This window comes from Pelophylax lessonae (genome assembly GCF_965119305.1).
Source record: "Pelophylax lessonae genome assembly, chromosome: 6".
In the NCBI taxonomy this organism is placed as follows: domain Eukaryota; kingdom Metazoa; phylum Chordata; class Amphibia; order Anura; family Ranidae; genus Pelophylax; species Pelophylax lessonae.
Genome location: NC_138773.1, coordinates 110452172 through 110469846, shown reverse-complemented (window position 1 = coordinate 110469846; position 17675 = coordinate 110452172). Strand labels below are relative to the sequence as shown.

At 38.9% G+C, this 17675-nt stretch overlaps 1 protein-coding gene across 1 annotated transcript in view; it reads left to right on the top strand.

Moving 5' to 3' along the window:
• Nucleotides 1-2646: 2646 nt before the first annotated feature.
• The window catches only part of LOC309558982 (melanin-concentrating hormone receptor 1-like), a 76204-nt gene continuing 61175 nt past the window's right edge, over nucleotides 2647-17675 (top strand). The window contains exon 1 of the mRNA XM_082262089.1: nucleotides 2647-2979. Coding sequence (XP_082118215.1) covers nucleotides 2898-2979 — 82 coding nt within the window. The 5' untranslated portion in view covers nucleotides 2647-2897. The remainder of the gene's footprint in view (nucleotides 2980-17675) is intronic.

Sequence of the window (17675 nt, the reverse complement as noted above, 5' to 3'; positions counted from 1 at the left end):
GGTAAAAAAAGGTATCTGTCCTCTCCAAACATGAGCCCCATTCTTTAAGCTTGTTGCTCGTATGCTTCCACATTCATTTTGACTACATTATAAAATGTTCCAAAATGTCAGATTCCTAAAAGGAAATATAGGTTCCACAGGGGGTATTTCTGACGATGGTGGTTTCTGCATTTTAAATTCAATGTTGTGTTCTACAATCTGGAGTTTAAACAATTAAAACAATCTCACATAACACAGATAAGCATAAAGTTATCAACAGACAGGCGTGACACTTGATCTAGCTTTTTAGTACTGGATACTTAACCCTTTGATCACCTCTGATGTTAACCCCTTCCCTGCCAGTGTCGTTTATACAGAGATAGTGCATTTTTTGTTAGCACTGATCACTGTATTCGTTTCACTGGTCCCAAAAAGTGTCACTTAGTGTCAGATTTGTCCGCCGCAATGTTGCAGTCCTGCTAAAAATCACTGATCGCTGCCATTACTAATAAAAACAACAAAAAAAGTCCATAAATCTATTCCTGGTTTCTAAACGCTATACCTTTTGCGCAAAAAAATCAATATACACTTTTTGGGATTTTAAATATGCAGCAGAATACAAATTGGTCTAAACTAATGAAGACATTAGATGTTTTACATTTTTTTATTGGATGTGTTTTATAGCAAAAAGTAAAAAATATACATATTTTTTTCAAAATTGTCAGGTTTTTTTGTTTATAGCGCAAAAAAATACAAATCGCAGAGGTGATAAAATACCACCAAAAGAAATCTCTATTTGTGGGGAAAAAAGGACATCGATTTTATTTGTGTACAGCGTTGCATGTCCATTCAATTGTCAGTTAAAGCAATGTAGTGCCATATAGCAAAAAATTGCCTGGTCAGGAAGGGGGTAAAACCTTCCGGGGCTGAAGTGGCTAAAAATGTCACATTAGTGCAACTGTTATGGTATGTAGTGGTATTGCGAAGTTTAAAGTAAAGGTATGCGTTTTAATTTAGGAAAGCTTTATTTTCCTTTCAATGCTACAATGCAACACACGCGGCGCGAGCAACACTTTGCCTAAATTGTTAGTGTAACATTGAGGTAAAGTTAAGTCGAGTTGTCAAATTAGCACAAAAGCAACCATTTCACAGGTTTGCAAATTCAAAAAGTTCAAATGACACTTATATGAGCATTTGATGCTTGACAGTAAATGCAGATGTCATTCAGATCCTTCATATGCAGTACATATACACAAACACTGTCATTTATTTTTCACATTTTTACACGTTTTTGTACTTTTTTTTTCTTCATGGGGGTAGTCTGGAGTCATAGGAGACCAAAACTAGACCCCTTTCCCCAACAGCCAGCAATAGATTCCTATAGCAGTGACAGCTTCTCTTTTAGAGAGAAATGCTCTGACATCAAATTTGGTGCCACATCCCTTCCAGTGTAAACATAATGAAGAAGCCCACAGGAGCCACTGAGGGTGCCATTTTTTTAAAACAGCGCTGGAACAAACAGTCTCTGTCCCTGTGCCATTTCAAAATGGCACCTTGGACTCAATGAAGTAAAAGGCAAAAATGGCAGTTTCTATGTTTCCTTTATGACAGATTTACTTTAAGTGAGGTAGGGCTGGAGCCTTTGACAGATTGTTAGGGCTATATATGTCCAATGGGGATATTCCCCTAAAGTCCTCTGTGGTCACCATATTGGCAAGCAAGAGTAAAGTTTTCTGGCTGGTATAGAGAAAGCAATTTGTCCCTGGCAGAGGTTCTATCCCCATTCTATCCAAAACTAAAAAAAAGTTTAATATTGCATTTATCTGTAACAAAATTTTGAAATATTGGTCTAAATTGCTAGTTTAATCAGCTCAGTAACAAATGATCCCTAGTCCCATGTGCATACTATTAGTATGCTAGCAGAGAACATAGTCTCAAAGAGGTTAATGCAACACCCTTCCTACAGCGACCAAATAAGTTATAATTCTGCTTAAGTCCCAAGGCAGTAATTGATTACAGCAAATTAAATGCAATGCTAAACAGAGCAAGGCATACCCTCCTGGTTTCAGGAAGGGTCCACTTAGAGCCAATTCATCACAAAAAAGTGAATTTTTTTCCCTAGGTTGTGTTCTTACTTTCTTAGTATGCTAATACTAGTGTGATTAGAATCCTCTGCGGAAAACACACTTCCCATTTTCCAATATGCTTCTAATTACCTGAAAGCGACAGCGCATCAGTCTTTGAACTAAGGCACTCTGCCTGTAGGTACTGCCACATTTAATTAGAAAGGCTCCTTCAAAAGCCAACAACAGAATAGCAAAAATCAGTTCCTAGTTTTAAGCAGAAAGAAATAGAAGGCAAAGGTAATGCTGCTTGTTCGATATTAAATCTCACCCAAAAACCTTTAGCTTCTTATAATTCATGCTGACAGCTAAAGGCATATACCTAAAAGCATTCTTCCACCCAGGCTCAAGAGGATCTCAAACCTGAAAATTGATTGTGTTCCAGTCGGTTCCATTAGAAAAGATTTGCTTTTCTCTCTATTCATTCTTCATTTTTTTCCAATTAAAAAAAAATGAATATTTGGTTGGTGTAACAAACGGTTGTCCACATTGATCACAATCCTTTCTGATACATTGAGGACAAGCTTCTAGTATTCCGCTGACAGCTTCCTTTATTAAATGAATGTGTTGTCACTTTAGTCAGAGGGTGGTGCAAGGAGCTGGCAGATTCTCTGCTCATTCTGTGCTACATTCTACACAGCAGCTTCTGCTGGCAAACGCAGATTGTATTCAAAGATGCTGGAATCCACATGTTCGTTGCCTGCTTCTGCAAGAGGCTGCAGCTAGCAGGGATAATGCTAAATGTCAGTTGACCAGCCTGATGAGCTATATTGGAGACCTGCCAAGCCATAAAAGATGGATTTCCTTGCAGATCTGGAAGAAGACATAAATCTTCAAGACAACAATTCCCATCTCTATCACAACTTTTCTTCTTTTGGTGGGTAGTTGTGTCTATGTATCCTATCATCGCATCCTCATCTCATGGATGGTTTCATTGTATACATTTTTGTCATACCATGTTGGCACTACAAGTGAAAAAGGACATAGTTTGTTTAGATGATTGATTTCTAATATACCATGATGTATGTACAGGTTATTTCAAATTCTGAAATAAAAATATAGCAGTAGGCTTAATATTTATTAAGGCAAAGAGACCTGTGCACAGTTCTGTCACCTAGAGCAACCTTTTATTGTACTAACTCCTCTGAACTGTTTAAAGGGAAATTTGATTGGTTGTTGTAGGGTACTTCCTCTTGTAAATTATCAGTGCTCTTTAAATTGCCTACTCTTTCTATAAATTCACATTTTAGCTTATATTACAAAAATTATAATTGTATTAGTAAGGCTTGTATTTAGATTTATGCACACTGTGCATTTATAAATGTAGATATGTAAATGTATACATTTTTTAACATGCACAAAATGTTACATTTGCAAAATGTTTTGATTTTAGCACCCGAAAATCTGTTCTGCACAAGCTCATTGAAAGGACTTAAGGTCTTGTTCCATAATTATGTATGTCAATATTAAATCAGCTTGTGCCTCAGTCACTGCTATTATCAGGCTATCGCAGCCTTTCCGAATCATTATACAATCTGTTTTGGAAAGGTTTAGACATGTCTTCCTACTGAGCATAACTGGTGTATTAAACTCATCTACCTACAGCCATTCATAGCAAGTTTGTGTCTCTGAACATAGTGATATGCTTGCATTATTAGTAGCTAGGACCCTAGAGATTTTTTCAAGACTACCTCATTCGTGAGCAGCTCTGTTCATATTAAAACCCTGCTGTATAGTGGTATGTTTATATGTGTCAGAAAGGAAAGTACTGTATTTTAAAACCACATAACCATTTATATTATAGTGGGATAGAAAAGGTCTTAATAAAAGAAAAAGAGGCTGTATAGATATTTTGTGATAGATATGATAGTTCAAACATAGCCCAAGCTCTTTAAAGTATCTTTGAGATCACAGAAAAAGATTTGTGCAGTATGATATACATTGTACTATCAACCTCCATTTTCATATTATTAGCTCCACATTCCTGTTACAGCACTTGTGTAGAATGTCAAAACATAATTGTGCAGTTCAATAGGCACCAAAGTTAGACTTAAAGTGATTGTAAACCCTCACATGTTCCCAGTGAAGCAAACAGCCTCAAATGATACATAGAGATGAAACAAATCCTCCTACAAGTTTTACTTGTATATCTGCAGTCTTCCCCTCCCTACACCCTTTAGAAAGTGCAGATCGTGTTAAAAATCCTTCTTCATTATTCAGCAGTACTTAGGGGTAGGTGGAGAAACTGTATTCGCGCTGTGTAAGAGCTGATTGGAGGAAAGAGAAACACTCCCCCCCCCCCCCGCATAGGCAGAGGAATGAAGGACTGTGCGGAGCTGTATTCTGAATAGACAAGCTCCCTGCTTATCTCTATCTAAGCAACCTCCCCAACACAAATTTTCAGCTACTGTCATATGTGTCGGAGAATTTGTCAGAAGTGACTCATGCTGATAACAGAGGAACGGAGCACCAGAGAGAAACGACACTTAGAGTCTTGTAGACAGATAAGTAGACACTACAGATATACACCGATCAGCCATAAAATTATGACCACCCACCTAATATTGAGTATAGCCCCCTTTTTGTTAAAACAGCCCTGACCCATTGAGGCATGGACACCAAAGTAACATCCACATGAATGGCAGGACCCAAGGTGTCCCAGCAGAACATTGCCCAAAGAATCACATTGCCTCTGTGACCATTGTAGAAGCTTTTGGCTGTGGACACTGGTCACCATGGGCTTTACAGCTCCATACAAAACAAACTGCGATGCCCATTTCTTTTCTGCTTTTACCACATCAACTTCATGGACAACATGTTTGCTGCCTAATATATGCCACCAATTTTCATTGTAATGAAATATTCCCTTTACCTGACAGTGGTCATATTGTTATGGCTGATCGTGTATGTGCTTAGATCAAATTTAATGAATGAGGTTTACAACCACTTTAATGCACTTAAAGAGGAAGTAAACCCTCCTCGGCAAGTTGTACCTATAGGTAAGCCTATGATAAGGTTTACCTATAGGTACTGTAAATATCTCCTAAACATGTACCGTTTAGGAGATATTTACCTTCGATGCATCCAGTGAGGTCACTGGCACATGCGCTCTAAAGGAACGGCCACTCGTGCCGTTCCTTCAGAACTCCGTTCCGTGACCGTTGGCTCCCGCGCGTGTGCGTGGGAGTGACGTCACTGCGGCTCCAGCCAATCAGATGGCCGGATGCCGCGATCCCGGAAGATGGGCGACTGGACATGTCGCCCGTCATACAGGTAAGCGGGCGGCACGGCGGGGGGCTCGTTCTAAGGTAAGTATTTCATAATGAGCTAGTATGCGATGCATACTAGCTCATTATGTGTTTGTCTTTCAGAGTAAAAAGGAAAAAAGGGTTTACAACCTCTTTAATACTAAATGGTCAGACGCACACCCTATCTTGTTCTACCTCACAAGTCACTTGTCCTTGAGGTAATGGCTGTGAGGCGAAATTCCCATGGGCGACTAGAGCTGGTGCAAATGACACTGGCAGGAATCTGCATCTTAAGGTATTTCCAAGGAAAAAATGGTTACAAATCATAACACTTAAGAATACAGAACTAAAAACTAAACAATGCACACAACAATTATACGCAGCTTAGACCCGTAACAGTATCCAACCAATTCAAGAAATTAGTCTAAACAGTCCAACCGATGTTTTCTGGTGTAATAATGGACTGCCTTCCAGGAAAAAAAGTCAGCATGACCACAAAATACAGTGGAGCCAATAAAATTTAAAAAAGGGCACCGAGTAGATAACAAGGCACTTCACTCAGCCAAGTGCAATCTGTAAAACAGGTATTTCTCAGGTACTGTAAAGTCAGGAACAGGGGCTATTTGAATCTGACAGATCCAGGGGAGGGGGGTCAATTGCTCCCCCCCAAGAAAATATTACAGACTCTGAGGCCGAGCATGCTCCGGGAAATCAGAGCCAGGGCTGGGACAACTTGCAGCCATTACACATCAGCACTTGACTCTCCTCCTCTGTTCCTCCCCCAGCAGTTTTCCAGCCTCTCTCCTGCAGACTGCTGCTTGAGTTGGCGGGAGCCTCCTGGCTTCTGCTGCTTGAATGGGTGAGATGGGCAGCTTAACTACTAAGATCCTCCAAATACCTTCTGCATCTCCGAAAGAGACATTTCAATGCCACAAACCCCCTATAATGGAGTATAGAGTAATACAATGAATTGATAACACATGACAGCCCTAAGAAAAGCATTCAGCTCTTTAAATAATCTGTTAGGTATCACACATATTTGTAGGATTTTGCATTACAAGGGGCTGAAGTAAGTGATTTAACATATACTCCAGTTCTTCGTTCAATGAGGCTATGCTGGCTATTCAAAAGTTATAGCAATGTTGCTCTAGGTGGACTTCTGGCAGGGCACAGGTGCAGACCAACAGGATCCACCTGCTCCCTTGCTAAACACTCTTAGACAATAAAAGAAAACTGCAAATCTGCTGGATCCTCTTTTTTGAGCTTTATTGGGCTGTATGTTACATTCAGCATCATGCCTCACCAGACCCTAGCCTCTTTTTCTCATGTTTCACTCTATGGGGTATAATCTAGGGCTTTAACCACAAGGATCATACAATAGTGTTGGGGTGGAAGTTTATATATGTATCTTAATTACACATCAATCATGTTCTTAAAAGGGACGTGATTTACCTTTATTTCTTCCTTCGTATCCTATGGCAACAACATTGCCTATTAAACAGGATGATTCAGGATCAAAAATCTTTAAAATCTTTAACCACTCATGAACTATTGTACAACTACCAACAGCAGATTAGTGGTCCTTTATTTACCCAGTGCCATTTATGAACAGCACTGGATAAACAGCCCTCGGGCAGTAGATCCACTGGGTGATCGATGTGTACCCAACCATCATTAGGCGACTGTATACACAAAGACACTTTACCCAGCTGATCTAAGCAGCTGGGTACCCATGTGATCATTGTGATTGGTCATTACTGCTAATATACTATGCCTTACTGGGCATTTTTGCTCAAATAAATTAACCTATTTTCAGCCACAAGGTGTGTTGGAGATTGTGGTGCCCCTTCGTAGGTGAACATTACCTGGAACAGAATAACCTGAACTACTTGCAGCTCCTTTGCATTGCAGAATTATGTAGCACCCTCTAGTGTGCGCTACTAGCGTGTGAGTAGGAAAAAAGCATATTCTGGTCAGGCACTGTATTGGGTCAGGGTTACTAGAGGCCAGGGCTGGATGACTCATTCTGGCAGCTCTCTGGTGCCTTCCCCTCCAAACATTACACGTGAAGACTCTCTTCCTGGAACATCTGGAAGAGAATAAAAAAGGGAGAACTAGAAGAATAATGCAAACATTAACATCAAATTTGTAAAGTCATTATTCGTAGCTGTAAGATGGCACAGAAGGCAGTTTTTAAGTCTATCTTCAGAGGGGAAGGCAGCATCATGCACCAGTCCTACTTACCTCCCTTTGAAGTCATTGGTATAGAAGACTAATCCTCCTCAATGGTGGGAGGTCCTTTGCAGATGTGCCATCTACAACACCCTTCAGGCTCCTTGGTATTAGTTGCAAAATGATGAGCAACATGGATGAGTTGTGAGATAACTCAAACAACAGAAGACCACTTTGAAAGGCCTAATGATAATTGTATTAGCTCTTGTTTTCTCATCAGACTCAGGATCAACCAGTGCAAATGTGGAAACAATTTGAAAAAAGGGAAGCAGATGTCAATGTTTTGACAGAAGATCAATAGGAATTGGCTTAATCACAGTGTTCGCTAAATCATTCACAGCAGCTTACGCAATTATATATATTACTGCCTTCCCACAACACCCCCTCAAAACTCTTTAAATTGGGCAAGATTCAAGACCCCCTGTGCGGTCATTGACATAGGGAGCACAGAGATCTTATTTACTTATTATGGCGCTGCCCTGAATTACATCGCTATTGGGTGAACACTTTAAATAGTGTATTCTCCTCTAACACCTAGATCAAAAGAGTATATAGGTTGAAAAAATCGCTCTTATGTGGTGCTGACAAGTTGGTTTACAGTCCTCCAGAGTAATCCAATAAGCCCCACGTTTCTCCCTGAAGGAGTCACGTAACCAGTGATGAAACGCGTAGGGGACTTATTGGATGACTCTGGAGGACATTACTGAGGCAAGTGGCTGGTTTTAGATTGTTAAAACCAACTTTTGAGCACCATATAGCAATTTCCACATGTTACAGAACACATTGTGTTTATGTTGTTAATGTGAGTTTTTATTCTGGCTATTGGGAAATAAATGTTTTGAAGGGATAAAGCACTAGTGCACACTGAGTGGAGGAGAGGACTAGAGAGAACCCTGAGGAAAGGATACCATTTTTATATAATAAAAAGGATTTCTAAACAGGGGAGTCAGGTGAGGGAACACCCATTGGAGGGGGCACGGTCTCATACCACAATCCTACAATGCATTATATGAATGCATGTGTCTAATTTTGCTTGTGAGTAATAATCTACACAGTTATATTACTTGTTTGTGGTGAAGGATAAGACACTACGGGGTTGATTTACTAAAACTGGAGAGTGCAAAATCTGGTGCAGCTGTGCATGTTAGCCAATCAGCTTCTAACTTCAGCTTGTTCAATTAAACTAAAAAAGGAAAGCTGATTGGTTACCATGCACAGCAGCATCAGATTTTGCACTCTACAGTTTTAGTAAATCAGCCCCTATGTTTTTCTTTTTATATGCTGACTGAGAGGAAGGAAAAGTGGTAGAGGATTTAAAGGGACCGCACTATGATTATTAGATTGATTGATAAGTGCTGGAACATTATAAAGTAGTATGTGGAGTTTATAGGAGCTGGCAAATAAAGGGACCGGGTAAAGACACATCTGGTGAAGGTGGCACGCACTGCACATTCATTTTTATTAACCACAAAGAAAGGCACGGTCGATAATTGTTTATGTGAGTACTATAATGTTCAAAGAAAATTGGGTTGCTTTAAGGATAGGGCATTATGTGACTTTTTATCTTACATGCACTTTGAGTGGAAGAGAAGGTATTGAAGAGATGTTTAAAGCACACACTACAGCAAGGATTATTGTTTGCTTGGTTTTCCAGAATAAGAAGAGGAGGATATGCAAGAGTGAGTAATAAAAAGCGCTTTTTGACCATACATAATTGTAAGCAAAGGCGAGCACACAGGGTGTGCTGGGTGTGCCTGGGCACACCCTAATCACCCTGTGAGGGGCGGATTCCCCCTGCTTCCTGGCGTTCGCTGTCTCTCCCCAGCAGTGCTGCCAGCTTTTTTCCTCTCCTCTCCCGCTGGCTGTTGCGGGGAATGTTTCAGGATGGATAAATGAATGAACACAGTGAGTGATCTGTACCAATCTCTCCTGTGTTCATTCATAACTGAAGCATAGTAAACTATGTTTACTATGCTTCAGTTTGTGAATGAACAGGAAGCCGCTCAGCACAGAGCACTTTCCATTCATTAACTGTCCAGTGCAGTTGAAGCTGCAGAGAAAGGGACAATGGAAGTTCTGTCCTCCATCCCTTTCTCTATGTTTAGACCCTTGATATTTCCCCCCCAAAAATATTGTAGAAAAAAAAATGTAATAATATTGTAAAAAATAAGTTACAAAAATAACATTGTAAAAAATAATAAAAATAAAAACTACTGACACCGTCCACTGCCCTACTGACACCAATCACTGGTCTACTGACATTGTCCACTGCTCTGCTGATATACAAGCATGTGTGTTTGTGCTCTGGGGTGCAAACCCTAATATAAAAGGCTGCACACACCAGTGATTGTAAGGTCAATTGATCCAGGTGAGAGCACATCCTGACTTTTGAGGAAACATATAAGAGGGATTCACACAAGCACACAGAACTTTCTAAGAGACATTTATTGTTGAAGTATATGAAAACTGGAGGACTCTTCATCATTTTTCACATTTATGGTTTATTGTATTTGAATTAGCACTGCACTGTTTTTTGGTTATTAAGTATTGTAACATATTTATATGAGAGTGTGGTAGTGTGCTAGCAGCTATTAATTAAAATAATCCACAGCAGCTCACAAGACACAAAATAATTATTGTTAAAAACAGTGCCTCAACTTAGAAGCAAGCATAATCCATTCCACTTGTTTGGTTAACTCTGCAGACCCGGTACAGTTACAGTACAACACTCACTATTGCCTATACTTATGGGCTGAGGTTGCCGTCAGGTGAAATCAGAGTTAAGGTAGCACTCTAATTTAGAAGCGAGTAGGTTCCTCTTTCATAGTTAATCCTTTGTGTGGGTTTCACTTCCCATAAGTTCTCCCACTGGATGCTGCAATTCCTCTGCAAGAGCATATATGCATTTCAGGCAAAAGCTGGTATGTGGTCAACTATGCCTCTCATGTGAGAGTGGTGAGAAGCACCTGCAGGAGTAGGTATCTCCTTTCTGGTGGTTGGAATCTGGTTACACCCAATGAGATTGGGCAATAGTATTTGTACACTGTCAAGCACTTTGTGTGAAACGCGTCTGCTGATCGGTGTGTTGTCCTGTATGTATAGTGTCAGACCACCTATTTTTAAATAAATACAACGTTTTCCTTATTGCTGGAAGTGCTGCATCTCTTTTCTTACAATTGGACTTTCCAGGCCACGGACCTTAGTGAGCACCCAGCCATAGGATTACTACAGCTTTTTCTGGGATTTCTGTTTGCGGACAGCCTTGGAGCTGTGTTTTTCCCTTTACATGCCAGAACAGGTGCCCAGGGTGTTATAATAAGGCATCTTCTGTTATGTTTAACAGGTTTAAAAGCTTTAATTTTGATGAGACATATTACTCTGATCATCTAGAATGGTATACAGTCTTACAGCCTTTCAGATTGACCTTTGGGTTTTACATAAGCAAAGCATATTATGGCACATGATTTGTCACACAGCCTTCTCCACATACTTCTGTACATGTAGAGAAAACTGGTGTATGAGGTGCTGTTTGGTCTGTGCACTCCCAACATGCTTTGCCTTGAGAGGATTACCTGTAGACAGAGTGGGACTGTCTTAAAATGAATGGAGTACGTGCACACGACTGTCACATTCTATGCACGTAATAGTAGCCTTAGTCTTTAGCTTGGTGTTCTGTGAAAGCACAGCATTTAAAGCAAACCCTAAATTTCTTAGAAAACTCTTTGTGTTCTTGCAAGGATTTCTTTCTAAAGCCAATAGATTTCCTTAACGTGTGGTTTGTTGTGTATATGGTGATTTGGATTTTTGATGTTCTTGCTCTGATCAGTCTTTTTAGGGACCGTAGTAGGTACAGGTAGAATAACTGTCCTTTTCACAAACACCAGACCTCTGTGGTCTCTATGTGAAATGCGTAAGCTTGCAGACTTCGGGGAAGGTGGACCGAGAGAGTTGAATTACCCATAGGAAAAGCTTGGATAATTTTAATATCAGCAATTGTTCTAATGAACTCAGACAAGTAGAAAAAGGGAGGGAAAGAAACCCTATTTTCTTCCTTGTACTTTGATCCAATTGATGCCCATTTTACCATAAGGCAACTTGCAGACTATTGGGATGACCCCATGAACTGTATCCAGGTAAATGAGGTCAGGTACGTGGGTATCAGCTTTTGTGAGTTGAAGCTGTAAGAGATGGTCATCAAGCTCTTGAAAGTTTAGATTGTTTCTGCCAGATATCTTTGGGCAGGCTTTGCAACCTTTTAAAAAGAGCACCCTCAATGTCTTCTGGGCTACTGAAGCTATGCTCAAGTCTGTCCCAAGTAGCATTAAGACCTGCAGCAGAGCTGTCAATGTGAACAGCTTTGAGTCTTTTTAAACATTCAGCAGATTGAAAACCTAGCCACCTGATAAGCAAATCTAGTTCTTCAGCAGTTGTGACATCTAGTTCACTGATTTTGGCTTTAAAAGTGAATTTCCAGCCTTTGTAGTTTTTTGGTTTGTCATTAAACTTAGTGAGTCCTGAGCATGTTTTAGAAAAATAAGACATATCTTTGTTTTCAGACTTTTGAAGCACAGCTGCATGTGGAACAAAGTTAGTTACCATGGCTGGTGCACTAAGATTTAGTGACTTTGGCCAGTTAAAAAAAAACTGGCCGACATTCGGCCTGTGTGTATGTCAGCCGGTCCGACAGAAGCTGGATGCTTGGCCTGTCTTCTGTTGGACGAGCATGCTGAAAAACCAGCAGTCGCACGGCTCCCGATCAGCTCTCTCAGCCAATGGCTGAGAGTGCTGACTGAAGTGTCCTGGTAGGGGGCCATTCCCCTGTCAGAACACAACAGCTCAGGGAGGGGAGTCAGAGCTGCCAGGTTTTTTATTTCAACCCAGTGTGTTAGTGTCCACCAGGCTTAGAGTTGAATATTGTGTTGAGTTGCTGCTGTAGAGCAGTATACTTGATAGAAGATCATTGACTATCTCCATGGTAATTTCCATCTCTGCTTTTCATTTGGGCAAAGGCTAACTGAACTTTAGAAGCTACAGCATCAGCAAAGGCTATAATAAGTTGTTGGCTGAGAGTGGAAGATATTGATTGTAGAGACTTGGTGGATCTTGGGGAGTGTCTTGTAGATGCAGAATGAAGAGATTTAGATTCATGGAGTTTTGTGATTCTCTCATCTTCCCTCATCTTTGTTTGTTGTACTAAACTGTCTCTCTTTAGATTAAGCTTGTCAAATTACAGTTTTAGATTCAACTTGTCAAAAGACTAAGAGAGTAAAGATATGTAATTGACAGTCTTAGACCATAAGTGAATGACATTACCCTCTAAGTTGGCTTAACCAAGCATTTACCTTGTCTGCTTAGTTCCTGATCTAGAAAGAATTCTGGTTTATGCTCTGAGCTTACAATGAAATAGTTATAATACCAAAAAGTACCATCCAATAAAAAATACACACACACACACACACACACACACACACATATATACTGTAAATATATATATATATATATATATATATATATATATATATATATTGCTCAGCATTAATGAGTACACCCCAACAGATCTGTCAGAAAACCTTTACTTTCCTTTCAGAATCAAAATTTCTACAGGACATTATACTACAAAATACTCCCACAAATGCGGGCCATTGATCGCAGCCAAGATTTGTTAGTTTGCACACACAAAAAAGTATTTTCCCTACAAACTCATTGAAGACCATGTTGCAAAAATAAATACACCACAATTAATGTCTTAGAAGCACAGCTAAATTTTAGAAATATTAATTAACAAGAATTCAACTACCGGTGAGTCTAATTATTCATTAAGCAGGTGTCCAGAAGACAGTTGATTATAAAAGGGCGTTACTTAACAAAGAAAAACACCTTCCCATTTTATGCTGTCAGCAATGGCACCACATGGAAGAGAAATGTCACAAGATCTGAGAAAGAAAATAATTTATACTTTTTATACAAGAAACGTGAAGGCGACAAGAAGATTAGCAAAGCTTTACTTATCAGTCAGAATACTGTAGCGAAAGTGATATAAAAATTTATCAGAGATGGAACTTCATACATCTTACAGAGATGTCCAGGCCATCCATGGAAGTTAACATCTCGACAGGAGCGTCTTCTGATGAGAAGGATTGAAGAAACTCACCATGCAATTTCATTGCAGTTAGCTAAAGAAGTAGAAAGTCAAACTGGTGTGATTGTTTCCCGTGGCACAATATGGGGTACACATGGGTGTCATCCGTGAAGGAAGCCTCTCCTAAAACCCATGCACAAAAACCCACCCTTAGAACTTGCCAGGGTCCATGCTGAATAAGAAGAAGACTACTGAGACTCTGCACTCTGGAGTTATGAGACCAAAATAAATGTTTTTGGAACTGATGACTTCAAAACTGTATGGCGTTGCAAAGGTGAGGAGTACAAAGAAAAATGCATGGTGCCTACAGTGAAACATGGTGGTGGCAGTGTCCTTCTGTGGGGCTACATGATTGTTGCTGATGTTGGGGAGCTGCATTTCATTGACTGTATCATGAATTCACAGATGTACTGCTCTATGTACTGCTCTACATTAAAAGAGAAGATGCTATTTGATCGTCCTGCACTTTTCCTACATGACAATTATCCAAAACACACATTTAATGTCACTGTTGCATTTCTTTAGAAGAACAGTGTGCAAGTGATTCAGTGGCCAAGTACATCTCCTGATCTGAACCCAATCGAACACCTATGGGGAATTCTAATGATACAAGTTGAGCATGAGCATCACTTTCCATCCAGTATCCAGCATCAAGAACACCCTATTTTAGAATTCTGAAGAATGGAAAAAGATAGGTGTTGCAATATGTCACCAACTTGTTTATTCATGCCTCGATGACTTGGTGCTGTCACTACAAATCATGGAAGTCCTACAAAATACTAAATGTAGTAGTTTTTTTTTTTTTTTTTGTGGGGTGTATTCATTTTTGCATCAACTAATTTGAGTGAAACCAAGTTACATTATTACCCTTACTTTCATGTAAAGAGCTAAACAAATGTTCTATAAAACTTAGTTTTGTCAAAATTATGGAGACTGTTCTTGTGTTCATTGAGATATTGATTAAAATCTTACTTTTCAAAAGGGGTGAACTCATTTATGCTGAGCACTGTATATAAATATACAGTTATAGTGATAACTTGTGATTATTTCCAATATTAAATACCAACAAAATAATGATATTAACCTTCCTAGCGGTATTCCCGAGTGTGACTCGGGGTTAGATTTTAGTGCCAAAAGCGGTAACCCCGAGTCACACTCGGGGTAGCGCTAGGAAGATCGCTGGATGCTGGAGGAGGTTTTACTTACCTTTTCTCCGGGATCCAGCGAAGACTGCGAGCGGTGTGCGGCGGCGGAGCTCTCTCCCGATCGTCTGCGAGCCCCGGCTTCCGTCTCCGGCGACGTGACGTCCGCCGGGGGGTGGAACCGGCGGCAAATTCGAATGCAAAATGCACCAAACACACTGATATCGTTCAAAATAAAATAAAATCACATTACATTGCCCCCCAGTGCCCTTTCCTGCAGTTTTACTGTACTTTTTATGTAAATATATGTATATATATATATATATACATATATATACAGTATATATATATATATACGTATATATATACACATATACATATATATATACACACACACACACATATTATATATATATATATATATATATATACATATATATGTATATATATATATATATGTATATATATATATATATATATATATATATATATATATATACACGTATATATATACACGTATATATATACACGTAATTCTTGTGAATGAGCAGCCCAAACCAACTGTATACATTATATATATATATATATATATATATATATATATATATATATACGTATATACGTATATATATATATATATATATATATATATATATATATAATATATATATAATATATGTATACATACATATATGTATACATACATATATATATATATATATATATATATATATATATATATATATATATATATATATATATATATATAATATGTATAATAAATGTATACAGTTGGTTTGGGCTGCTCATTCACAAGAATTACATGCTTTCAGCACCTAAAATAATGGTACCGCTTTCAGCACCTAAAATCCAAAAGAATCATACCGCCAGGGAGGTTAATGTAAATATAAATAATACCATTTTGAAAAAAAATATATATTTTTTACTTTCTGTTATAAAATATATCCAATAAAATCAAATTTTGTCATAAATTTTGGCCAAAATATATTCTTCTGCATGTCTTTGGTAAAAAGAAAAAAATCAAAAGTGTATATTAATTGATCTAAATTTAAAGTTATAGCATCTACAAACTACGGTATACATTTTTAAAAATTGAGCAGTTCTGATGTACTGATGGCCTATCTCATTTCCTTAGACCCTAAAATGCCAGGACAATGCAAATTCCTCCCAAATGACCCCTTTTTGGAAAGTAGACAGTCTGAGGCATTTAGTAAGAGGGAAGGCAAGTTTTTTTTAAAAAGTTGTAATTTTTTTGTCACAATTTTTTTTTTTTAAATTGAATAGAAATGTAATAAATTGAATAACATTTGGGTTTTTTTGTACACATTTTTTTTATTATAATTTGTCACCAGTGCAGTACAGCGTCATCATATGACTCATGTTGTGGTGATCAGGAACACTGACCGATGGCAGTATGTTAAAAAAATAAATAAAATTAAATCATTTTTTATTCTATTCTTTAGACTTTTTTTTTCATTTTTTTTCATTTGATTTTTTACATACTTTGATCAGAGTTGTTCACTGTCACCTAAGTAGCACTGTACTATTCTGAGACTGCAATCAGGGATATTTTTTTACACTTTATTTGCTGTTACAATGAAGATCAGGCTTACAAAGTCTTTTCGGTGTAATAGTCCTGAAAAGGGTAATGCACAGTCACTGCATGAAGAAAGCCAAATGTGTCACTGAGTATATCATGCCAAGCTAATATATGTCACACAGACATGGGAGACACTGGGCGAAGGAGGAACTTTATTGTCAATGGAATAGGAATTGTCCACTCATGTCCATGCTGAACCATGTATGGAGAGGATCCCAGATGGATGGTTCAACAATCAGGCTCCTGGCCCTGGAGAAGGGGATCAGATGTAATAACCGGGAAAAAAACTGGAGGTGTAGCTAAAGGAAAGGTGAACGCAGCCACTGCTGAAAACCTAGGAGCTGCCATGCAGGATGATGTGCACTCTGGAACAACCATTTGCAACTGCTGGGCTGCTGTTATAAGCTCGCAGGAGCAGGGCCCTCCTAACCCTCTTGTATTAAATTGTATTGTTGCTGCATTGTCTCTCTTTGTATTGTAAAGATCTGCACTGGTGGCGCTATATAAATCCTGTATGATAATAAATATACTGTATATACAGTACACTGCTCAATAAAGGAACACTTTGAAAACACATCAGATCTCAATGGGGAAAACTATCATGCTGGATATCTATACTAATATGGACTGGATAATGTGTTAGGAATGAAAGGATGCCACATAATTTAATGGAAACTAAAATGATCAACCTATAGAGGGCTGAATTCAAAAACACCCCAAAAATCAAAGTAAAAAAATTATGCAGCAGGTTAGTCCATTTTGCTGAAATTTTATTGCAGGAACCTTAAAATGGTAGTCAGTGGTTTGTATGGCCCCCATGTGCTTGTATGCATGCCTGACAACGTCTATTGAGACGACGGATGGTGTCCTGAGGTATTTCCTCCCAGATCTGGACCAGGGCATCACTGAGCTCCTGGACAGACTGGGATGCAACCTGGGCGCATCAAATGGACCAAAACATAATGTCCCAGAGGCGTTCTATTGGATTTAGGTCTGGCGAGCGTGGGGGCCATTCAATGGTATCAATTCCTTCATCCTCCAGGAACTGGCCGCATACTCTCTCCACATGAGCAAACAGAAATAAATAGCAGAATGCTATTAGCAGCTCAAATTCCTCAAACAAATGTATAACATATTAATCCCAGTGAGGGATAGGGGATACAGCGCTTCTGGGAAGTGATATGACTAGTT